At 34.6% G+C, this 27,596-nt stretch overlaps 1 protein-coding gene across 14 annotated transcripts in view; it reads right to left on the reverse strand.

The window, feature by feature from the left end:
• LOC124360384 (trithorax group protein osa) overlaps positions 1-27,596 on the reverse strand; it is a 167,342-nt gene that overhangs the window by 130,113 nt on the left and 9,633 nt on the right. For all 14 annotated transcript variants that reach the window (XM_046813970.1, XM_046813968.1, XM_046813975.1 and 11 more), the window contains exon 2: positions 2,932-3,120. In XM_046813970.1, the coding sequence (XP_046669926.1) occupies positions 2,932-3,120 (189 nt within the window). The remainder of the gene's footprint in view (positions 1-2,931; positions 3,121-27,596) is intronic.

The following is a 27,596-nucleotide window of genomic DNA, read 5'->3' on the forward strand; positions in this document are numbered from 1 at the left end:
TACTGTGTTCTTACATAAAAACTTACGTAAAATTTAACAGAAATCTTATGTAAATAATAATTTTGTAGTATTTATATTTATAATTTCAATACATTTTGATCAAAAGAAAAAAAAGTGAAATTAGTAAGTTATAAATACATACAATCCAACAATAATGTTATAATCAGCTGATTAGAACTGCTAAAATTATAACATCTCTTTGTTGTATCCAACAAGCAGAGCTGTCACCTATGACAGTTGATATTGCTTAGTAATCAGTTTTTTAAAAGGGAATTACCTCTCCCTTATGTATCAACCTAATTTCCTAAACTTAGTAGAATTAGATTTGTGATTAAATGTTGAAACTAAAATATAATAACATTTGTAAGACATTTCATAAGATATATCTAAAAAACATGAAAAAGTTTTTAAGATATTTACAGTTAAACTTTTTTTTAAGAAGCCATTTTGTAAAAATGTTTCTGAAAAATTATTATAATTTTTGTAATTAGGTCACTGGGTTGTAAAGCTAGGCAATATAGAACATTTCAACTTATTATCATAATTTGTTCTTAAATTATAAATAGTTAAGTAAAAATACGAAATGGCGGCTGCTGTAAGGGTAATAATTGAGTTTTCAAAAGTTAGAATGTAATATTTTTGTTTATTTAGTTCAGGAATAATACCTGAAAGGTTAGTAGAGACTTTTGGGACACCATGTATAGTATATTCTTATGCAATAAAATGTGAACTTTGCAAACATGATAGCTGCCATAAATTTTAATAGATTCAGATAAAACTTGGTACAGAAATTGTATTAAAATTGCAATAAAAATTGCAAAAAAGTTAGTATGTGTGGTAGATTTTTTATAACTATACAGATTTGTTTGTTATTTAACTTTATAAATTTTGGTGCCATTTTGTTAATATTTAGACAAACAAGACATTTTCTGAGTTATTCTCTTATTTGTCATAATTTATATACAAAGTTTGGTATCAGTAGTTTTACTAGTTCAAAAATAATAAAAAAAATACAAAATTGTGTCTAGCAGATAAAAATATTTAACTACCTATGTTTACAGAACATATTTTGCTTTGAATCATATACACATATACAGTGTGTTCAGAAAAGGATACCACAAGCTTCTGGGGTTGATAGTGTTCATCATTTCAAGCAAATAATGTTCTATAAACATAGTTCGAGAAATGTGTTGTTTAGTACCTAGCCATCATTTTGTATTTTTTATAAAGAAATTATTATCTCTAAAACTAGTTAAGCTAAAGAATCCAAATTTGACTCATAAGTTTGAATAGATAAGAGGAAAATACATTTCTTTTAATTTGCTATTTTATTTTATATTACCAAAAAGGCAGCTGTTCAAAGTTTTGAAAGTTAAATTACAAAAAAACTGATATAGTTATACAAAATTTATTTGACACCAACTACTTGAGAAATTTCCTTACAACTCCAACGGTATTTGTATCAATAAAATCCGTCAATGCATAAGCAAGTACGACCACTTTAAAGCTACGCTTACACAAGCTGGGAGCAGCAAACATTTTATCTTCTGATAAGCATTAACCATTTTACACAGGTTATAAACATTTTATAAGATATCAACTTTTTCAATTTTTAGAACAATATTATAATGGTACTCTTTTCAATGAAATCCGTCAACACATACACAAGCTTGACCACTTTAAAGTTACGCTTGCACAAGCCAGGAGCGCCAAACAACATTTATACCTATAAAGACCCATCCATATTTGACCATTTACAATCATTTTTAGTCAAATTATTTTAAAATATTTCTTTATTTTAAAGATAATTTTAATTATTATTTTGTCTATTCAATGTTTAAATTTAGGGTTAGCTTCCAGAACAGACTGATATGGACAGGAAATAGATTAAAACAAGCTTGGAATGAGATGCGGGTATAATAGTTCAATGAAGCTGAGCTGTTTTTAGTGAACAAGTGGATGTTAACAGGTGTATGGCATTCTGCAAAGCGCCATGTGTGCGTCCACAAGGGTAGTGGTGTTGGCCATGGTTGGCTTCGACAAACTATCGGAGGTGCTCGATAGTTCTGATCCTTCCACAGCTCTAAAAGATTCCCTCCTTATATTGGCTTCAACTGATTTTGCCAGCAGCACTCCTTGTGGATTTATAATATTGTACTGCGACTTCTGGACTGTGGTACATCACATGCTTAACTTATTCAAAAGTTAGTTATGTTCATTTATTAATAATGTGTTTGTGAAATTTGCTAGTTATTGTGCCTCGAAGAACATTCTGTATAAATATGTCTCCATTTCCCTATGTAAATGTATGGTGAATTAAAAAATTTAATTTGGAATATTCCACAATTATGAAGCCCTTGCTATATGAAACAAATAGTCGATGCGTCACTACATCTTCAGCACACTTCATCAACACATGTGCTAAAGACGAATTTATAAATTATTTTTGATTTTCTTAAAAAGTGGTAAAACTGTTATAATTTATTTTTCCAAGACCTAAGACATATAATATTAGTGCCCTAAGTGAAAAAACCATAATATTATTAAAAGTTGGTCAACAGTAAATGTGTTAAGAGATAAATAATACTTTGATAACAAAACTGTGTATAGAAGAATACAAGAAAGTTAAAACATTTAAATGGGCACAAATGAGGTATAACTACAAAAATTTCTTTTTTAAGATGGATAGGCTTGTACCTTCAATGGCATATAGGTGTATACATACGGAATTGTTAATAAATATTATTTTGGAGATGTTATGTTAATAAGACCTATACCAATACATATTTTGGTGTGCAGACCAGAGAACAGACCAATAGAGTGAATACAAATTGACTGATTACTAATTTTACTAAATGCTGATAATAATGATACCAGGTTAAACTAATATCCTGTTTTTCTTGCACAAAACATTTGTACTGAACTTCTTACCTGATGAGGTGGAAAAGGAGGTCGAGCTGGAGGTGGTGCAGGCGGTGTGGGTGACGGATACCGCTGAGGGTACGGATATTGTGGCCCTTGAGCCCCAGGACCAGTTGAGGGAGACCCAGAGGCAGGAGGATACACAGGCCCAGGCCCGGGAGACCCGCTACCTCCTCCGTACTGACCGCCTCGCCCGCCCTGCAACATAACACAGACATGTAATTTATCTACAATACTGTAATTTACAGGCTGAAAGTACTGAACCTTGTTTCAAAACAGCATAAAGAATAAAAGATAATACATTAATAACTGTCAATTAAATGTATCGTTCTTCACTTGCAGTTGAAAAAACCCTCACACTTATACAATACAGGATTGTAGATGATAAGATATAAACTCATTCAAGTACTATAAAAGGTAACTAGGGTTATTCAACTTCTGAAAGAAAATTATTATGAAGGAGAGGCAGATTCTCTAAGCCTATTGTGACAGTGCCACCCCCTTCCACAAACTGTTGGCTGTTGTATTGCCTCTCAGTCTACTAGCTAGGTAGTCAGGGAGGAGATATCTCATACAATGCTAAAATCTGTTGCCACCTGAAATGTGTAGGTTGTACAGTATACAGTACAGTATAAAAGAACTAACATGGTACTGCTATCTACAAATCAACTCAAAGAACTTCTGTTATTACCTCACAAAAGTTCTGCCACACAATCCCCATTTATATTCTCTTTTAAAGTCAAATCCATCACTAATTTCTCTAAAGCTACATGAGATAATAATGTACTGCTGTGTTCGAGCACTGCATTTCCATTCATGTATCATGTATAAACATTGTATCATTTATAAACGTTGTATCATTTTATAAAACTATGTTAAAAATATCTGATAATAATTAAATAAAATTACTAAATAGAATGAAGAACCATCCATGTAAACCTGATCTAAACTTTGAATAAAAGTAGATGCATAAGGTAAAACCAAATGCCGCTAAGGTAAAACCAAATCTAACCTGTTTCACTAGCTTAAAACAATAGGTCAGTCCACCAAATTTCAATAAACAGAATTTTTTTGAGAATTTTACCAAACCCTTGCATTTATTTGCTTATTTAACTGGTTTTTTACAAGGAGGTTAAGTGCAATAATATTGAGTGGCTAATGGGTTAAACAAGGTGAAATGGCACACATGAGAGGAAGAAAACCAAATCCATTGGTGTAAAGCCAGAAGCGATAAGCGTACAAATACTTTGGTTGCCTCAAAAGCTTCGTCAGAAGATGCTGAAACTAGAGGGTGGGCAGTATATCAGACCATAGGCAGTTGGACTTGCCAGGGCTATTGTTACAGACCACCTATGTCAATATATAGGCTGACTATGAACTGATTCAGGGCAAAATTGATAAATGTGGGGATGGCGGCAAGCACTTCAACCTATAAAGAATTCGCTATATAAAATAAGAAAACCGAGATCCCAGTGAGCCATGTCCCAAAGCCATTAATTCTGGTATTAACTGCACCATTTTAGCCATGAGGTAGCTGAAGTCTAGTACAGAAGCAGACAGTGGTAAGAACAAGAGAGGAAGGTCCAATATAGTAATACCTCTTCCTGTAATATCTACATGAAGGAAAATGCCTAGGATGGGAGCCCAGATAAATTGTTTGTCATAAAGTGGTCCTCTTCAGGTCTGCCAATCACAGGACAGAGCTACTGGGGGGGGGGGGAGGAGTTTGGGATGGGAAGTGATGTAAATACTTGGGAATAGAAATTTGAGCCATTAGACAGATATATGTGGGTGTAGTTGTTACAGAGATCAATAATGAGACAAACAACCAGGAATTCTTCAATGCTACACTTGAAGGAGGCTCTTGAAGGTATACCACAATGCAGAGCCAAGAGCAGATTCCAGTATTACCGATCAGGGACCTCAACTGTTTAAGTACTGCAGAGGAGGTTAAGACTGCTATCATTAGATTCTTTGTAACAGCCCAAAAGACAAGGAACAAAGGCTACTTTCATTGTCTTCTTGGAGTGCATAGTCAACAAGCTACTTGCAACATCCCACAGGGGCATGATCCATACGAGAATATAAGTCATTGAAAGTACCAAATACTTAGGCTTAAATCACCACCAGGTAGGCTACAGAATACTGGACACAGTGGGGTAGCTGCAAGGCGGAAGCTAGATGCTATCTGTGCTTGAAGGTTTCCCCAGACAAGACAATATTGTTGTTTTTCATCAAGGTCTGGACAAAGCCAGTAAGAATCCTCTAAGTAACTTAGGTATTCCAATCTAAAGTCTCTCAGCTAATTGAGAACTTGAGATTCATATACTTATAATAACTGCAAACAGTATTATAGCATTATTTTTGGACTTCTTAGGCTCTCCGCCCAATTGAGTGTCAAACACAAGAGTATTCGTCAGATACCATGTAGCAAAATAAGAAATAAACCATTTCTGTGAGCGTAGCAACATTTTGTTGTGTGTATACTACAAAATGCCCAATTAAAGTATGCCAGATATCAAGGATTGATACTTTAATGCTAAGTCCCATGTAATTAAATGGGGAATTTATTATAGGCACATTCTATCGATGGCCATGGATGGCCATGGTCATGAACATTGGCCAAAAAGCTGTCTGGTATTCTTACTTTTAAATACCCCAGATACCCTCCAAACATTTTTGCAGTGGTAAACCTTTCTTACAGTTAGTGTGACTGATGAATACAGAGGTTCTGACCATACAAAAATATTACATTCAGCCTAAAAGCAAGAACTTGAGAAGTGTGACTGACAGGCTTCAATAACACTGGAAATAATCTGTTCTTACTGAGATTTTATATTATAAACATTTTCTAAATATAAAATAAAATGTACGAAAAAGTGTTGCTTCTAAAATTGTATTTAAATGTATTATGTATAATTACCTCAAGGATAAAAGAAAAATATCCAATTGTCTATAAGGAAATAAAATCATAATACAACTGAGTAAAATAATATCCAACGTTAACAATTTTGTTTTCTTAAAACAATGATTTGTAGGTTTGTTCGGTAACTAACACAATTAAGTATTTTTTATTGTATAAAATTTTTAATCTTTGAAATGTAAGCCTCAATTTCTTTCCTCACATTACTAAACACTACATTTTTAACTGTATAAAATTAGACATTTTAAAATTACTTTTTGCTTGTGTTTTTGTTAGTATATGTTTTTATTGCCTCACGAATAATCCTTTCCATATAACTTTAGTGTCTTTGTTTTATTCATAAAATATGTTTTGACGAATAAACAAATTTATAAACTAAAAATTTTACAAATTTACCACGTATGACATGATATGCTATTCTCTGTATATCTAACAATGATTTATTTGTCAAATAAAAATGTCAATTTTTTTCGTTTTACGTCCTTTATCAGATTTTCATTTTTTAACTATGATCATTTTATAAATACTACCTAATATGTTAATAATATTTTCTCAAAATTAGTTCATTTTTGGAGTTAGTTATGGCCTTATGAAACACAAATACTACCATTTTGTCTGGATTCCAAAATATTCTAGATAAATTTTATATTCCCGAATTATTTTAGATCCATGAAATTCTATAGAGTCGTTGCTTTATTGTATAAGTAACTCAACAGTCTACAGATTCTCATCTGACCGGATATTGTTATTGTAATTGTCTAATTGTTTTATTGATATTGATTTTACACTATAATTAATTTATGATAACAGAATTGAACAAGACTGTTTTATTTCATGAAACAAAAAATAACTGTCAAAGTGTATTGAGCGTAATTGTAAAAACAAAGACAACAAAACACTAGCGGCGATCTTGCAAATTTGCATGATGCAGCGTACTAATGGATAGCGATATTTTCCAAGTGTATAAATGATAGAAGATCCGAGGGGATATAGCACGAGTATGGTGGGGGAGGATGGCGGTCGATGGAAGCGCAGCGCCGACCAATAGCGCAGCTGGGCGTGGCTTGCCGCAGGGTGTAACCGCTTGTACCGCACCACGCCGCGCGCCAAGGGATTAGGCCAGTCTCCGCTGTAATCCCTGCGGGCTGGACCGCAGTGCCGCGCCTCGACCACGGCCACATCTAATAACCGATTGTTAGAGTGCTCCATCTGGGGAAAAAACTGCGCAATAATACCGTTCTGATCTGCCAGTAAGGGCACTCAGTTTAGTAGCAATATCTGGGAATCAAATTAAGCGAGCTCAACGAAGTACCGTTTCACTTGACAGATTTCAGAGTCCACCACGCTTTCCAAAACATTGAGGTAATTTCAAGTAAAACAATTCGGCCATAAATCCTTCATCGTACTACTGTACACTAGACATAATTATTTGCTCAATGCCACAAAGCTAAGGTGGCCTAGTAAATCTCTTAACAAGTGTTTTAAAGATCCCCGACCGAGCCGGGACCCAGCAACCTCTCACGCGCTAAACATCTTATTTCAAACGTCTACCACTTTAAAATATACACCTATATTAACTTAGAAACACACACACACACACACAGTAAATAATAAATATTGCCTGATTAGTATATAAATAGAAGGCTAATTATTATAAATCTAAATCAATATTCACATCCAGTACGTAGGGTACCTTAAAGTATTTTCAAACTCTCAAAATAATAACTAATAACGGATTTCGTAAGGTTTTACAAAAAAATCAATTACGCCTTTAATTATTAACTTATAACTCTCAATTTTTGGTATGTCGTTCTTCAAGAGACATACAACACATGCTGCATACGATCTTTTAACTGTCATTACTTTAGGAATAATGCTGAGTTAAAGTAGAGAAAGCCTACATTTTAACCAGAAACCGCGTTTTTCTTCATATTTTAGGTTATCACAATCCACAATAATACACAAAATATTATTCTTTTATTCGAATATATGGGTAAATACTGCCCCAACAGTAAAAAATTATATTCGAGGTAAGAAAGGTTTGTATTTTAATGTGGTAGACGTTTGGAGTGAGATGTTTAGCGTGTGAGAGATGTCGCCGGGACCTGGCTGCGTCAGGGATCTTCTGTAGAAAAACAAACTGTAGCAGTATATGGAGACATTCGGGAGACGATTCATCGCTACCACCTATTTTAACGACCTTATGTGTCTTTAACTGTGTTGACATAACATAGCGTATACCTAAAAATGTCATTTTCTATGATGTTTGGAGTATATATAGTTATCCAATTCGGAATATTTAAGATATTAAACAATAACCAACACAGCGCTACCGTGCAGTCTAGCAAAGAAAGGCAGAGGTCTGCGGTTCACGAGTTTTCTATGATGTTTGGAGTATATATAGTTATCCAATTCGGAATATTTAAGATATTAAACAATAACCAACACAGCGCTACCGTGCAGTCTAGCAAAGAAAGGCAGAGGTCTGCGGTTCACGAGTTTTCTATGATGTTTGGAGTATATATAGTTATCCAATTCGGAATATTTAAGATATTAAACAATAACCAACACAGCGCTACCGTGCAGTCTAGCAAAGAAAGGCAGAGGTCTGCGGTTCACGAGTTTTCTATGATGTTTGGAGTATATATAGTTATCCAATTCGGAATATTTAAGATATTAAACAATAACCAACACAGCGCTACCGTGCAGTCTAGCAAAGAAAGGCAGAGGTCTGCGGTTCACGAGTTTTCTATGATGTTTGGAGTATATTATATAGTTATCCAATTCGGAATATTTAAGATATTAAACAATAACCAACACAGCGCTACCGTGCAGTCTAGCAAAGAAAGGCAGAGGTCTGCGGTTCACGAGTTTTCTATGATGTTTGGAGTATATATAGTTATCCAATTCGGAATATTTAAGATATTAAACAATAACCAACACAGCGCTACCGTGCAGTCTAGCAAAGAAAGGCAGAGGTCTGCGGTTCACGAGTTTTCTATGATGTTTGGAGTATATATAGTTATCCAATTCGGAATATTTAAGATATTAAACAATAACCAACACAGCGCTACCGTGCAGTCTAGCAAAGAAAGGCAGAGGTCTGCGGTTCACGAGTTTTCTATGATGTTTGGAGTATATATAGTTATCCAATTCGGAATATTTAAGATATTAAACAATAACCAACACAGCGCTACCGTGCAGTCTAGCAAAGAAAGGCAGAGGTCTGCGGTTCACGAGTTTTCTATGATGTTTGGAGTATATATATAGTTATCCAATTCGGAATATTTAAGATATTAAACAATAACCAACACAGCGCTACCGTGCAGTCTAGCAAAGAAAGGCAGAGGTCTGCGGTTCACGAGTTTTCGGTACGATACCGACATTGCCGATATTCAAGGTCGGTGGATGCAACCAAAGAATAGTACATTATTCAAAGATATTTGCAGAGGTTCAGGAAATTGGGTTTATTTTTAATACTACAAGCCAAATTCTCTACTTGTAAGGACACTTTCTACCTTATACATTCTACTTTTAAATATGGTATAAATCGTAGATTATAAAATGGGCTTTCAGAATATGTTCCATTAAAGTAAAAATGTATGGAAATATATAGAGATGACATATTTATTTATGTACAACTTCACTAAATACAACATAAAGGTAAAATAAAACTTAGCTATCGTTTTTTTACCGCCGAACAGCTGACACCCACACATAGAACCAGTAGACACTTGACACAGTTGACTAATACAGAAATATAAAATACAAACTTTATGTAATTATTATTTTTAAATGAGCTATTTTTACTACACGTTTCTAAATCGTTTTGTACGAGCACAAAGCTACAAAAACACGTATTATAAATTTGCATCAGTTGTTGTCGTGAACACACGAAGCAATAACGCACCAAAATAAAAATAGAAAATACGATTTATAACCAAAATATTATTTGTAAAACTATGATAATTTGTTAATTTGCTTAGCTATCTACGTTTTTTCATACAGAAAGTACAACAAAAATACGTGTTAGTAATCGGCGATTTGCTTCCTGCCGAAAAACTGTCGTCCTCAAATATACTTATTTGGATTCGAGGTTTCGCTTTACTTACGAGATTTCACTTGTCTTTCATGACTTCCAAGCAAATTTCAAGTACTATTAGTTGCGAAATCGAGCGAATAGAGCCGCGGTATCGAGAATCGGAATCTACCCATCCTGGGTAAAAATTCCAATATATTTACTATAAATTCTCACGCATTTTTTCCGGTGCCGAAATTGACGGATAATCCACGCTTATCCTGGTTTTCATTGTAGGTGGCAGCCCAAGGTTCAATCCCGCACAAGTGTCGTAGCCCCGAATATATCACACCGCCGAAAAATAAATAAAGAATACGTTAGAAAGTTTTCCGTTACAAAAGTTATAGCAGTGAGGTTAGTTCGTGAATTTTAGAATAAGCAGACACGTAGAGCAAGTTACTTCCATATCTTCCCCCCTGAATGCGAGCATAATTCGTAATCAATAACTGTGTCTTAAATATTTTATGTTTGCATTAAGATGATACCTTACACAGGAATACAACCACAACATTTTGGTTATATTATAGTAATGAACTATGTATCAGTACCACGTTAAGGTTCCTCATGCCCAGTTCGTAATGTCTTACCGATCATCACGTGTGCGGGGAAGTCGTTCAGAAAAACTTTCTTTGTTTTGACCTATATAATCTCACGACTAATCGAAACGTGTGTGAGGAGCAATCGTTCACAAACTAAACAGAGACAATCGGTCGGCCGACTTTAATCGTGCAGTGCAAGCACTCATAAACAATCCGGCGACATCACAACCACACGTTGTCGATCTTCATTCACTGTTTCACTGATCACGTCGTGTAAAATACGATGTTTGGGATTAATCACCTCTTGGTTCAAGGAGCTGCAAAATTTCAGATGTTGTAAGTCCTTAGATACAGAAATTAATTCTCCAGGTTCTACAGGGAGATTCCCGGTGCATTTAACTACCGGTTTCTCGGTCGCGTGGCCACCCTGATATAACAAATTATGGAAAGACGAAAGGATACACTCCAGTAGGACGATAAGTTAAGGTATTCGTGTTAGGGTAATCTCACTGTTTAAGATATCACAGCCTTTATAATAAATCTTCTTTCTAACAACATAGAGAGTTAGTTAAAATATATTGCACTAATGAGCATTTTTTAATCCCCCAAGTTTATGAGGAAATAAAAATCTAAATAGGGCTCTCAACTCCCTTAAAAAATGTAACCTCAATCTCAGTCGGCACATAAGCTTATAATGATGTTAAATTGATAAGCCTACCTAACCAACCATCACTTACGTTTAATAAAGGGGAGTACAGGTCCATATAGGGCTCTCAACACCCTTGATAACTTAATCTCCCTCTTTGTCGGCAGGATACCAGTTACATAATGATGTCAAATTTACAAGGCTACCTAGCCACCAGCCCTTACGTATGAAGGAGGAAAGATCAAAATATGGCTCTTTCAATACCCTCTGGAAATTTTATCTCTTCGCTTAGACGGTAAAGTACCAAATTTTGGCTGAGCATTTAATGAAACACTCCTTACCAGGGTGGTGTTGTCCACCTTGGGGTACGAATCAGGGCGTTGTCCACCGTGGAGTATGAACCAGGGTGTTGTCTACATAGTGTGGCGAACGAACCACCCGCCCCCCCCCCCCCCCCCGGCCCCAACCAGCGTGTCTGGCATGCATATAACCTTGTACAACTATGTCTAATTGACAAAGGTGTATATCACCTAACGTAGTATATATTGAACAATGGAACAGTAGTATTTAAAACAATTCACTAGTAAAAATTAAGATTAACGATGTTCATGGCCTGTTTATTTATTAGGGTATTAGTTATAAATTTGTACGGTATATTTGCAATATCCAGAATTATAATTTTGTTCATTTTAAATGATGTTATACATTCAACAAGACTTTATTTTATCAATATCATCAACTGGTGAAATCAGTTAGTTTCAAATCCTTGATGAAAAGACTTCCAGTGACAAAAACCCAAGATTTCCTGAGTGTTGATGAGCTGGTAATAATTGAAAATGACATGATTGAATTATCTTTAAGCCTTATCAAATCATTCACAACCACCGCTATTGAGTATCTTCTCCTACACATAACCTTCATTACGAGAAAAGTTGACAATTTTCGAAGTTGGAGCCGAGAACGTCAATAATATAATGATAAAAAGTACAGAAAAAACTGTTACTTCTAAAGGACTAAATTTAGAAGTGTCAAGCGATATCGGCAAGTAAAGGCAGAAGGTCAAGAGAGAAACGTGGACTCCCCAATGGCTGATCGCAAGCGTCTGCTGACAAATAACTATTGAAGTGATGGAGACTGAAATAAATTGCCTACAGTTGGAGTTGAGACATGCTTAAATATAATGGGACAGCTGCGATCTTCGTCTGGATATGATTTCTATGAGAACACATTGCAGCAAAGATATCACCAGCACAACGGCCTCTGCAGTCAGTCATCTACCAGTGAGTGACCTTCCTGTTGTGTCAGTCCACCAGCACCACAGTCTCCACTTCGCTGCGGTTACTGACTGTCATGTTTATCAGTTTTATATAAATTTTATCTCGGGGAACAGGTTACTTGCCATAAATGTCAGTAATGCAAATAGGTATATAACATAACAACTTAAGGAAAGGTTTTCTGATCCAATTGGTCACATGGGCTCTTTTGAGGTCATCTGGAGGGAAGTTTAGGTCAGTAAGGTGAGCTCAAACGTCTCCTTGAGACTTATTTTCCGAACTGTATCATTATAGAAGATGAGGCAAGACAGTCGGCAGGAAGCCGCACAGGGTTAGGGCTATGTAGGTTAGGGCTATGGACCAGTTACGAAAGCTGGACACTAACTAGACACATTGTAACTATGTAAAATGTTAAGATGGGCAACATTAAGTTTAAACCATTTAAATCACCAGGAGAGAATGACATTTATTCGGCCCTGTTCCAGAAGGGCACACATTTTTCATGTGGGGTCCTAATGTGTGAACTCTTACAGCCAAGGGTGGCTCATGGATACATCCCGCTTGCATGGGTGTATGTTTATAGAGTGGCTTTCAAATAGAGGTTGTGCCGACCACTCCATATTAAGATTTTTGTCCCATTATATTATCTCTGTTTCTTTTGAAGGTAAAGAGAAACTGGTAGGGAGGATTTTTTAAAAATCGTAAAAAATGAGTACTTACAAGTACCAACAAAAAGGCCTCTGTTGGTAGGAGCCTCTTTCCGGAGATGTCCTACCATTATTAAAGTGATCTGAGCTGTTCCAGTCAGGGCCGCGGTTAGTAGTTAGTAGGTTTTACTAGTTATACATACATCTCGAACAGCCTTGTACCGAAATGAGGCAAGTAGAAAAGGTTAGCTATACTATAGTAAAACATACTTCATAAACAGCATTATATTGAAATGAGATTGTTAGAAATTATTTAGATATCCAATAGTGAAACAAACCGTCTCAAAGTCATATTCCGGAATGTAATAGATACGAACAAGTTGGCAGCCAAACGTGTAGATATTAAGTGTAAACACTAAAACTCGTATTGTTCGTTTCATTATTTAGTAAATCAATTTTAACAAATTACTATTTTTTAAATAAACTAAACCCCGATATTTGCTTTAATTCACACATAAGAACTATTCACGTTGTTTTAATATTTACCAACGAACTGTGTATCTGACCACGAGAAGAAAGACTGGCGGGGATGATGAGACAAGGTAATGGGCAAGTAGTGGCGGTATCAACAGTAAATTGGCGATAAACACCAGAGTCTGGCGCAGCATGAATGAAAGGTCTACGCGCTACTACTGCCATTCATAAATAACCAACGAGGGGAAATAAATGGCTTTCTTGGACTGCGGTGGAAGGGGGAGGGGAGGGGTTATTATCCGTCTACAGTCTAGACAACCGCTGATAGCCGGCCAGGTTTGATCCGGACCTGAGCTGGCCACATTACCGTCCCGAACATGTCGTGCCATGCCACTCTCAGTGTCACACTCACTCTCGCTGGAGCAAGGTCAACCATCACATTAACAACGAGACAAATTACATAAACTCGACGATTACTGGAGACACGAATACTCGGGAACGTTCCTGCCTGACATTGTCCCACTACAGCGGCATTATGAACATTTCCACTTCCACTGGACTAGTATTAACTCACATCTATGTTACAATTAACAAGGATGTACATGTTTACGTATGGAACAAGTAACTAAGGAATCTCAGTTTGCCAAAAACCACAAGGAAGGGTGGTCATTGCAAGTCTTCACCAATTTTCACAATCATGCTATATAGATGAGTTTGACACAGAAGACGTTAATGGCTGCTGGTAGAATAAAACGGGTCAGACTAAAGGCGCGTTTACACAGGAATTTTCAACTCAATGTTTGCAATTTTATGTTTGTAGCAAGGGATTTAAATGTTTTTATTAAATACAACTGACGAGAAAAATTTGCTTTGTCTTAAAAGCATCAATAAGTCGTCGTTGTGTAAAGTAAAACGTTCAGTTTAAGTACGAACATTTCACAGAGCCACCCCTCTGTTGAGTTTAGTCTCGCGCGTTAGAAGTTGGGCTGCTGGTAGAATAAAACGTTTCAGATAAAGGAGGAACATTGACAGGAACTACCCTCTGTTATGTTCAGTCTGTCACGGTAAAAGTTGGGCTGCTGGTAGGGTAAAACGTTTCAGATAAAGCAGGAAACATTTGACAGGACCAAACCTCTGTTATGTTCAGTCTGTCGCGGTAGAAGTTGGGCTGCTGGTAGGGTAAAACGTTTCAGATAAAGCAGAAACATTTGACAGGACCAACCCTCTGTTATGTTCAGTCTGTCGCGATAGAAGTTGGGCTGCTGGTAGGGTAAAACGTTTCAGATAAAGCAGAAACATTTGACGACCAACCCTCTGTTATGTTCAGTCTGTCGCGATAGAAGTTGGGCTGCTGGTAGGGTAAAACGTTTCAGATAAAGCAGAAACATTTGACGACCAACCCTCTGTTATGTTCAGTCTGTCGCGATAGAAGTTGGGCTGCTGGTAGGGTAAAACGTTTCAGATAAAGCAGGAACATTTGACAGGACCAACCCTCTGTTATGTTCAGTCTGTCGCGATAGAAGTTGGGCTGCTGGTAGGGTAAAACGTTTCAGATAAAGCAGAAACATTTGACGACCAACCCTATGTTATGTTCAGTCTGTCGCGATAGAAGTTGGGCTGCTGGTAGGGTAAAACGTTTCAGATAAAGCAGAAACATTTGACGACCAACCCTCTGTTATGTTCAGTCTGTCGCGATAGAAGTTGGGCTGCTGGTAGGGTAAAACGTTTCAGATAAAGCAGGAACATTTGACAGGACCAACCCTCTGTTATGTTCAGTCTGTCGCGGCAGATGCAGGTGAGTGAAACAGAGTCCCATTGTCCTCACTGTCAATTTAATTCTCTCGCTATTCCATTTCATTATTAATTAGTCGATCAGATCAGTACAGAGCTCCCCTGAGCTGCACAGCAGTACCCCCCTCCCAGCCCCCTCCCTGGAGCGCATCAGTACTCTGACAGATAGAACGAGAGGGGGAGGTTGGCTGGCGTCACGTATTGAATTTCCAGTGACTTCTTCTGTCGTATTTATCAACTCTTCGTTTATTATTACAGATTCTCCGGTATACGAATCAACAATTATCGAACTTACAGTAAGCATCACACTATAGTTCCCTCCATAAATATAGCACTGTAACTATACAACTGAAATGTAGCGATCATTTAAGCGTTAACATCAATATTGATCATTAACAACACAAATCCTAGCCCGAATTATATTTCGCTTAACCTAAATTACTCATTTATATACAACGAGATACACTCAATGTTTTGTGCTGCTTATTAATACTGCAAGTTCAACGTTCAAAACTTAATTTACACAATACTATTACACAATCGAAAGATATAACCTAATACAAATGTCGGTGTATTATTCATTAAGAAATTAGTAACACATCGATAACACAATTAAAGATAAACGCGTATATAAAAAAACTAAAAATGTAAAAACATGTACCTATTATTAAAAGCTCTATGATTTCTATACTGAAAATAAAACAGTTTACCCAGTAGTTCATTAAATGCAACAATTAAAATTTAACCTACCTAGAAAAACATCAAATATAGTATATTATTATTTATTGATTTTTCACCATCGAATTTATGATTGAAATTATGACAAAATGTTCACAAAACTACACACGAATGAAAAAAATACTCTCTGCCGTCTCTAGATCGTTATCAAATAATAGCACCAAGTTTACTTTGACGTAATGTTAAAATAAAGCGGAAATTGATTTTGATAGTTGGGATATTTTAAGTGTAATTATTAATTAAGTTGCAAATATCTTTGAACATATTCTGAATTCAGACATTTTATTCATTTACACCAACAAATATGCACAATATATATTAGGTATTTCTAGACCCCATACAATTTAAGTTGAATTTTCTTACACGAAGATTTTATATATCAGAAAGACAAAGTTTAAAAAAGAGAAAACGAATCTATTTAAGCGAGATCATTACAAAAATTATAAGAGCGTCCTTAACGAAAAAATAGTTAGTTAATTAATTTTTCAACTTACTGCAAATTCAGTGTTAAAAACAAGTCCAGTATTATACTTTCCCAAGTAAGTGCATCTAACGAAGAACTATAGAATCAGGTTGACAAAAACAAGGCAGCCCGTGATTAAGTAGCCATATTGATAGCCTGGTTAGATTGATCGATATCTTTATCGATGACTGGTAGGCTTCAACCAATAAAACAAAGCGCCAATAAAACTCCAGTAAAACGCGGAAGTGTATTACTGGTTCTTTGTCAGTTTTGGTTCAACATTTGACTAAAGATGGTTCATGGTTCTCTACAGCGAGGCCGAAATATTTCAAGATTTGAATTGCGTTACCAATTTGTCGACGCAGTTTAAACCGGAAAACTGGCGATGGTGCTCATTACACTGGCCGTATACTCCTACGAAATTATAAAGTTTCTTCTATAAAATAACTAAAAATTCAAGATAATTGTAACATTTTGAGCTATGATTATACGACGGTTGTTATCACATTTAATGTATAGTAAAATTGTAACTTGGAGCCGAGAGTTCTTTAATTTTCTGCACTTTTTTCAATTAAAAGGTATAAAAATAAAATAAAGGCAAAACTGGTTAGCTACTCTATTAATTATATTATAAGTAGACAGGTGAAAATATTCGATTTAAATATAAAGATAAACCAATCCAACGCCAATTTAATAGTACATGTATTTTTTTAATATACATTTCAAAAAATATTTGAAGAACGTTGTGGCCTAACGAAATACAATCTTCTGCTATATTACCATAAGCAGGACGAGTTCCATTGTTGTCCCGCAGTTAGCTAGAGGAACCTAACCTAACTAGCTTACCTAAGCTAACCTAACAACATAGCCAAAATAGCTTCGTGTTAGTCTCGATAGACGCAACGGTTCAGTGGGTTGCGGTCGGCAGAGGAAAGCTGTTAGTTGGTGAAGTGCGTAAACTATTACCAACCTTGACAGGAGATACTAGGGTATAAAATAAGTGACGGCCAGATCTGACATGCACTCTAATGCAGGGGTTCCTCAACCTGGGAAAGGCGAAAGGCCACGTCGGTAGTCGCGGGAGAAATAAGCTATTTTTTTCAAGAAAGTTTACAGTTTTATCCGTACGTCCATGATACTTGGTTTTCAGATAACGTAAAATTTTCAATGGTTCATTGATTCAGCGCATAGAACTTCACCATACACAACAAACCGCTCATTTTCAAGGGACGTAAACACAAATTTCAAATACGACTCGTTGTATTCCCTCATTTTTTGTTTTATTTTGATCTACGTCGTTACTCACGGAAGCACTTTTTTGGGGGAAAATCCATTACAACGTTTAAGAAACTCTAAACACGTGAACAATAAGCAACTTACAGAGTAAATCAAGCAGACAGAAGACCAAGTCATCATAGTTCACTACATCCCTAAGTTCTCGTCTGCAGGCTTTATAAAGCGATAACAATGTATAGTTTGATTTCGTTATCACATTACGTATTATCGGTTTTGTTGCCGTACTTGTAGTATTAGTGCAAGAATAAATTTAGATTTTATCAAATATTTAATGAGGGAATACCATAAAATGAAACCACTGCATTCTAAGGACGAGTCCTATTTATTTAGTGGTGTTGAACGGTGTCGTTAAAATTTCAGACACAAATAGGGGGTCGTAGGTACAAACAGGTTAAGAACCCCTGCTCTAATGACGCTACAATAGATAATTTCAATCCAGTTATTCAAAAAATGGCTTTGATTCAATTCAGAAAAAAGATAATATAAAGAATTACTATTTGGAATTTCCGCCACTATTCTGTCCCTAAGGTCATTAATGCACTGGGTATTTTTATGGACGTTGTTTTTAATGTGATCGATCACACACAAAGTAGTCAAGTGGAGATAGATCTGGCGATCTTGGTGGCCACTCGATACTTCCTCTTCTGCCTATCCAGCGATTTGGAAAAATATTGTTTAAATACTCGCAGACATGCAAGTGATAGTGTGGAGGTGATCAATGTTGCTGGAACCAAACTTCATTACAGTTTGTTGGTTGCTACTTAGATAACTGGATACACCTGATTTTGTAACATTTTCTGCCAATAAACAAGGACCCAACAAATTGATCCCTCACAATGCCAAGCCAAACGTTTAATTTTCCAGGGTGCTGGGTATGTTGCTTTCCCATCCAATGAGGGTTAACATCAGCCCAATAACAAGCATTGTGTCTGTTAACTTTACCGTTTAACATGGAAGTTGCTTCATCTGAAAAATCAATGTTGTTTAATCTAATTGTGTTATTACTATTGTTCCGCATCATTATTTCACAACATTCCACTCGACGATCAAAATCGTCCTCACTTAGTTCATGAACTAAACGAATTTTGTATGCTTTGTCATGTAAAACTTTACAAACTAATGTTTGTGATATACCTAATATTTGAAAAACATTTCTTGCTGAGGCATGAAAATCTTCTACAACAGACTGTAAAACGTCAAGTGACAATGCTTCGTTTGGAGCCGATTTTGGTCGTCCAGGTTTGGGGCGGTCTTTAACGCTGCCCGTTTCCTGGAAACGTTAGATTGATTTTGAACTCCTGATTTAGGTACAGGATTTCGATTAAGATAAGTGTCATTAAATAAATTCCTTACTTCATCATAAGATTTCACCCGGTCTCATCAGGATCATAATACGCTCTTGTTCACTAAGCACTCAATTTCAAGATAAAGTATCACAAGAAACACGTCTTATCTTTGTTAATTCCAACCAGCAACTAACATGATTGATACTGGACTTCCTCAAAACTGATAAGATAAGGGAGGCCTGCCCTGCAGCAGGTAATGTTTGAGTTTGTAAGGAAAGTGGTTTTCTATTGAAGTTATTTACCTTTTGAATGAGGGTGTTCATGTTTTGCCTCAATTGATTTTTAACTGATTTCAATGAGCAGCCATTTTGTACTGGGTTGAGACAGAAACCTCTAGTTTTCACTGTTCTTCTTCTTTTATCAAGATCTTTCAAATGAAGTGTCACTTACTGTGTCTTTACATTTGCGTTAAAAAAATTAAAAAGTCACTTCTATTTCCTATAAAGGTGTCCCTAGTTCCATCCCTCCTTCTTTATCCATCTAAAACTAAACAGAGTGTATCCATACTAACTCACACTCTATACGAATAAATTCACAGGTATGAAAAGCCTACTTGTCTATAAAAATGGTTTTTTTTATCTATTTACTTAAAATTTTTCAGTGAACAATATTTTAATAGTTATTCTGCTATTGGGGCGGAGACAAATCCAATAAATCAGATATCATTACAATAGAATCCACCATTCTTGAGTTATAAATGATGTAACTGACCCGACTTTGTTTAATGTAGGTATATAGATATAAACTTTCTTAAAAAAAATGTACGTACTAAATATAGATTATAAACAATTAGTACTACATATAGTGGTTTTTATCTCGTTTGTATTAAGAGAGTAAAATGTGTCTGAAGTGAAACGTTTATGAATATGAGATAATTTCTATTTATAATTCAGTTTGAAACTGTAGCCCATTATAAAAGCTGAGCCTTAGATGCACGTCCAGCAGCTGACTTGCTATTCTCTTGCCTATTGACTTGCCTTGTACCACAGAGGTAACAATGTAAACTGTGTGAAGGCTCCAAGAATATCCAGTCGAGAGGGTCTATTACATAGTCGGAGAGTTTTCTTTTTAATTAATAAGTATTGCATTTACATGTATATAGCGGTTACAATTTTTATTTTTCACTATAAGTATTACAAATAAATTCTAAGCATTTACTGTAACATACAATTTTTAAAATGCTAGGAGTAAATAATAACAACTATGTAGCTAATAATTATGAATAAAGTGTTCAACTAAATGAGCAGTCTTAACAACAAAAATAGTTCGGAATTGTTCATGTCGGTGTAGAAGTAATAATGAATTACTTTGAACCGACTGCGAGGAAACCTAGGAATATTCCTAAACGTTACACAATTAATATATAAGGTCTGGTGTAGTGATCACAGAAAAGAATCAATGTGTAGTTAGTATGAGGGTTTGTAACTCGTAACTCGTGCTGTATTTGACAGCGATAAGAATGACGTGAGGTAGATCAGTGAGCGCGTGCCACTGCCACTGCCACTGATAATAGTGCAGGAAGGATTAAGTTACGCAACCAGGCGTCTGGGTCTGGCATGTTGTCATTCATTGATCTAACGCGCGCACACACACACTCGCGAGACACGTGACTCACCGCTACAGCTGATAAACAATCTCGGGCCCGCACCACACGAGACGTAAACATTCTCAAAGTTCCTAATATCATGTTATCAGCACAGGAGACAAATAACTATTATTGTGTTCAAAACTTTAGGCGGTACTTTTAAGGTATAACGGTTTCAGAAAATTTGAACGAAAATGGGTTTTGTTCGATATCTTGATCAAACACATGTCAGAAGATTTTCATGATAAGATTCCTCATGATTAACAAAAAATTCATCGTGGCGATAGTTTAATTAGTTTAAAAGGAAACTATATATTTTAATAAATATAAAACATGTCAGTTCCTAAGGCTATAAGCTATTTGCGTACTGTAAACATTTCACATTTTTATCTTCAAACGTTTTTATTTGGGCCTGATTATAACATTGCTAAGATTTTTTACTATGCCTCTGATTTCCTGTGGGGCGATGACAATATTTTTCAAATTTTCTATATTCAGGTAAGATAGTCTTAAGTGTTATGAATTTAATAGAAAACCTATTTCCCAACCCAAAATCAATTTGCACCATTAAGAGCTGGCCGTATTGGCAGCCATCTTGAACAATATTAAACTTTAAACATTTTTACTTCCTTAAAAGTCATAGAATTGTCTGAGATGTGTCACTTTTAAGGTATAATTAAAAGCATCCAAATACTTATTATTATAATTATAAATATTAAATAATAATTTTTTCAATATTTTTATTGGTAGTTCAAATAAATTTTTAATTTGTTTGTAATTTATAATTTACGTATTTTAAAAGTTCTTGGAGACGAAAAATTAATTTTTGTAATTTTCCCGGTTCTCAGAAAAACTCCCGGCTTCCCGGTCGGGTGGCCATCCTGCCATAATTCTACTACCAAAAAGAACAGTGTATAAGAGTTTGTGTTTTAACATTGTTTTTATGGGGTAAAACTCAGAGCAGTTTCGCTGGTACAATAAAATTTTCAGTTTTTAACACAGATTTCATTGAGCAGGTTTTGCTAAATTGCTGCAGCACGTTCAAACGAGTAGGTGCCAGCTACGGTATATTAACAAAACATATTCAATGAAATCTGTGTTAATAATTAAACATTTAAATAATTTATACTCCCAAAATAATAACTTTAACAGCACAATAACCAGACTAATGCCAAATTTTAGCCATCCGGCCAAGGTACAATCAATTTAAGATGGTAACTGAACAACTTTGCTAATGTATTTCTAAAATGTTATACTAAAAACAGTAAGTCTATACTTGTACTTGTCTGTTACAACAATTCAGTCTTAATCGTATCACAAATTCCCTAGTTATGATTTTTCTAAGTTGCAGTTTGGTTGAAAAGCGCCAAAACCGGTGCCTTTTTATGTTCTTACCAACAAAAAATGGTAAGTTATCTATATATATAAAAATGAATGTTTGTATGTTTGTCCTTTATGGAATCGTGAACTATTGGACCGATCATGATGAAAATTTGTACGTATATGTATTTTTCCACGGAGAAGGTTTATAAGCTATGCCCATCCCCTTTCCCGATTCAGGATTCCGCCCCACTGGTTACAGAAATACCCATAAGAAATGCATTGCAGCAAACATATGTTAACGTCTTTTCAAATTTTTAATCAGCTGTTCTTTGTAAACATATATTACACTTATAGTTTTAAAGCATAGAGTAAGCTTAAGAGAAACGACAAATTTTGTTTAAACTGTTTTTTGCAATCACTGTTAAACATAGACTTTACTATCCAGATAATACAATTCAAATTTGACGTAAAAATTCACCTTTAACTGCAATATTTATTTAATATAAACCATGCTCATGCTTGATCAGAAGAGTAATGCAGATATCATAATTACTATCTTACGTTGGCTACAAATATAAAGAATGTTATAAAATCAAACCTTAGTTGTTTTTTTTTGACAGAAGTATGGTTCTCAAAACTCCGTGTGTACATATTCTCTCGATCGAGACAACAAAGCAAGCTCAATCGTGGCATCGGAGATATAACTAATTTAATCTAAAATTTATTATAGTAAAAAAAAAAATTTACTAAGTAATATAAGGACTTCGGTTCTTAAGATTTGCGTGCGAAGCCGTGGGTAACAGCTAGATAGAGGCAGGAATATGGTACATACCTTCATAATACGCCCAAGAGGCTCACGATGGAACGACTATCAATTATCTCAGCAATGTTTAGAATGTGATAGAAAAAGAATAAGTGAATATAGTGTACTGTTTTCAACGGAAATTGCGTGCGAAGCCGCGGGCAACTTTTGCAAAAAAATTATTGAAATGCGCAGCAAAGCGCGCCGGGGCCCGCTAGTTTTGTATAAATAATTTCGTATTGTGTCTAATTGAAGAAATAAACAAAAGGATGGCCCCACTCACAACTCAAAATTTCCGGTTTCTCCCGGTTAAATAATTTCTGATACTCTACTCCATTTTAAACCAAATATTAACAACACTGTAATACTGTTTTTACATTTATGCTGAGTGCAACGATAATGATTATGTATCGCTTGCTGCATTTTCAGGAAATGCTATAAAACTGCGATGGTCTAGCAATATTTGTCACTAGCAGTAGTCAATACACAAGTGACATACAGTAGTGACATCACTACCACCAATTTGAGCTCCTTCGTTTATATCTCTGTGCATTACAATATGTCCACATAACATTGTGTTTATTTAATATTTGTTTCAACAAATTACAAAAATTGCTTTAGCAATTGGTAAGTTGTATCCTGCCAATCACTTCTTGTACGCAAATAGACACAGAATACTTGCATTGATGCGCCAAAATAAATATAGAAAATACTAATTACTGTACAACCAAAGTATTCTTCATTAAACCATATCAATTTGTTTACATATTTACATTTTTCACAACAAAAACACATGTTTTAGCAGTCGGTAATTTGCACACTCTCGATTAGCTACTGTCCGAGAATAGTTATTTGGAATTGAAATTTAGTTTCGTCACTTCACTAACCTGGATGTGGGGAATCTTAACGCAACATTGGGGTAAATCTAACTAAATTAAACTCCACCACTATTAAAGGCAATCTGGCAAATGATGGCGTCATCGATCCTCATTCCCAGTTTCACGATTCACGTCTCGTAAAATACGATATTTGTGATTTCTGATTCCAGGAGCTGCAAATTATTTCTTGATTTCATAAGCCTTTAGGGACAGAAAGTTGTTTTTAAAATTTGCCCAGTTCTACAGGTAGATTCCCAGCTTTTTTCCCAGTGGGTAAAATTCCCGACTTATTTCCGGTTGGATGGCCACCCTAAACAAGCCAAATTTAAATGTAATTCCTGTTATTTTAAGTAAGCATACATCAGGTACATATTATTTAGTGTCCATGGTTCGGTGTATATGAATTTAACCTGACTCTTATATCATAGTTTGCACATGTAGGAGCATTTCTGGTTCGAATTAGTATTATTCCAAACACCACAGCTGTCTTGTTGCCCCAATCAAATTACAAATACATAGGTCTCAGATACAGTCAAAAAGCGTTTACTTTTAGCTATTGTCAAATACTTCAGGTATAAGATATTTCCAGTGTCATAGTAGAGTGTGCTTTGTTGTCCCAACAAATAAAATGTACTGAAAAGCCTATTACGGTCTAGGGAGAAATCATACCCCTTCATATCTACATCCGATATAATGGGGAAATCTTATTTAGTTTATGCAACTTTCCAAAACTATAGTATGTAAGGATTTGGGTTGTGTGTAGTTTTGTTTTTCAGACAGTTGTTTTTTTTTATCTGGGAAAGAATGAACGATACATTCTTAGTTAGTTTTCACGGCATGTTAGTTTTCATTTCTCTCCTTAAGCCACTGTTTAAGTCCATATCACAATGTCAAGGAACCCCACCAGTTTGGACTTCTGTACATGAAAACATTTAAAGCTGTGTTTATTAGGGTTGGTTTTATAACAGTGTTTAAATAATATTTACAAGACACTAGATGTTTTTAATTTGTCACTGGTGCAATCTGGAGTAAAAGTTAAATATTAAATTTGTATTTGCTATCGGCAATACACTACTGATTAAGCACAGTACAATCAATATAAAAAAAAACAAAAAATACACTAATTATAATAATATGCTTATTTTCTTGTGTTCAAATTTACTAAATTTTATCGATGCAACTGGTTATCAACTGCAATAAATCTTGACTTTTACAAATTATCGTGGTTTGTCTTTTACTATTATTAACCAAATTAAAAGCGATTATGTTTCATATATGAAAACACAAGCTCAGAATCTTGTCTTTTTATTGATATATAATATGTTAGGGTATAACATAGCCTTTTAAAAACATTGTCATGAGTTAAAGTAAAATAGAAAAGAATCGTCAGAAATCGGATCAATGCCACCCACAAACAAAAGGAAAACAATAAGATGTTTGGAAATCTAATGGTTATGTTCTTGCTTAATAAAGCCTTATTATAGCTAAAGGTTATTATTGAATTTCATTATATTCACTATTGGGCAAATACAGACTTGAACAATGACTTATACTGCCATCTTAGCAGCAAAGAACTAAAAAACTAATGACAAAAGATGTGAACATAACCAACAAATTAGTAAAATAGTAGTTGGATAAAGTCCAAAATAGTTTTATAATGTATTACAAGATATCAGCACAAGTCAGGGAAATTGAGATGAAAACTACTAAAGCACTGTCAATACAGAGATCAATAAAATGTTTCATATGCTTCACTTTTATATAGCATCCATAGACATAAAAACATTTAATCAACAAGAAAGTAATACTGTCAATAGATAACTCCATCAATAGTTAAAAAAAAAAAAAAAACAAAAACAAAACTGTATGGTTGCATGAAGAGAGAGCAATTATAAATCAGTTTGTGGCAATTTAAGGCAACTGGATTTTAGCACCAGACTTCCTGTCATGGTGATTTAAGGCGATTGCCCAGGAAAATATTTGTTCTGTTATGAAGGAAACAGAATTTTTCTGGACATTTGCCATCGTTCAGTGATACAAAAAAAATCAGTAAAACTAAGTTTCGAGATCTGCAATCTGATCTCTTCTAAAGGTAAATAACTAACCTAATACATAATTACAAACTAGGTTAAAATAAACAAGCCTCGATTAATTTCCTTATAAAGAAATGAGGTTCCCGATGATGTTGCTTCATCCCAATTCATATGATGGTCTCGGACCAACAATGGTGTGCAATATTTGACTTTTCTGTTAGACCCTTCTTGTGTTTTCTTTGTGTTCTTTTATCCTTACGATCAATGGTCTTTTTGTCTTGCCTATGTATTCCTTATTGCAAAGTTTTGTTATATGGTGCATTTCCAATTTTTGTAACTAAGATTAAATTTCATTAAAAAAATATTCAGAATTTTTATGATCTATTTTAAATGAGAATAAAATTTTTCTTTGTTTGATTCTTTAAAAAAACTTTATATATATATATATATATATATATATATATATATATATATATAAAATACAGGGTGTAACAAAACTATCAAAAAAAAACTTTAGGATAATATTCCATGGACTAAGAGTAACTAAAAACAAAATGCGACCAATGAATGACCTATCTCTTCTCATTTACTGCCTGTCTCTGTATGTGTTTTTATCCTTATTTTTTATTCCAGACACCAGTAGAGATAACAACTCAAATTTGATACAATTATTTTTCTTGCAGTCTCAAAATCAAAACGAAATTTATATTATATCATAGAATGTTTCAAGATGGAACTCAGTTAAAGTTTTTAAAGATTAATACTATTAAACCAATAAGATTACGAATAAAATAATAACAAAAGTTACTAAATTTAATTACAAATGTTTTGACACCTAAAACAAAAAAAATTGGTCAGTAAATAATGTAGATATAAGCTTTTAATGGTTGTAATGCACAGCAACATTTTCTTTGTTTACAGCATTATTAACCATGTATTACAACTGTTAAAAGCTTATATATATATATATATATATATATATATATATATATATATATATACAAATAATACTCTACATGTATTACACAACCACAGAATAGCAAAAACTTTTAGTCTTTACAACAGTTTTCAAATAACTGTTAGTTGTTTAGTACCCATCCCCAAATTTGTCACCTGATTTATTTTTAGAGCAAGTCTAAGACTAGAAAAGAAAGAGTTAATGAGGGTGTTAGGAGACCGATATAGACTAATAATGATTAGATTTAACCTACTTAAATTTACTTTACAAATTCAAATTAAATTTCATGGTGAAATTCTGCCAGTTCAAATTATTTTTTTTATTTAAATCGGACCGGCGAGATTAAAGCTGAAACCGTCAATGTGACTATGACTTCCACGGTCCACTCACCAGAATGGCCAGAACGTCTTCAATGATAGTGCAGCAATTATTAGAAGATGTGTGCTAGCTGCTTTCCAACATACTGTAGATTAGATCAGGGCCTTGTTGAGTGCTTTGGGCATGGCATAAATAGGTATTTTTTTCTTTGCATGCAGTAATTTATTTATAACATTATGTAATAGTCACTTTTGCCAATAATTGTAGCTCTTCGTATTTATTTATTTATTATTGTTGTATTTAGCATTTGTTATTGTTTTGCACTCTTTATTGTTAAGGATGGTAGTTTGTATTTGTAAAATGTTTTTTTTTTTGTTGCTTTTGTTGGTATTTATAGTCTTTATCACTTTCTTAGTTTTTTTTGCATTGTTACTTATTTAAAAATATTTTATTAACATTGTTATTCATTTATAAATTTCTTTTTTCATTTTTTTATTCTTGTTATTTATTTATAGTTTTCTGCACTGTTACTTATTTACGGATAGTGATCTTCTCATTTATT

The sequence above is a fragment of the Homalodisca vitripennis genome, chromosome 4, assembly GCF_021130785.1.
Source record: "Homalodisca vitripennis isolate AUS2020 chromosome 4, UT_GWSS_2.1, whole genome shotgun sequence".
NCBI classification, from domain to species: domain Eukaryota; kingdom Metazoa; phylum Arthropoda; class Insecta; order Hemiptera; family Cicadellidae; genus Homalodisca; species Homalodisca vitripennis.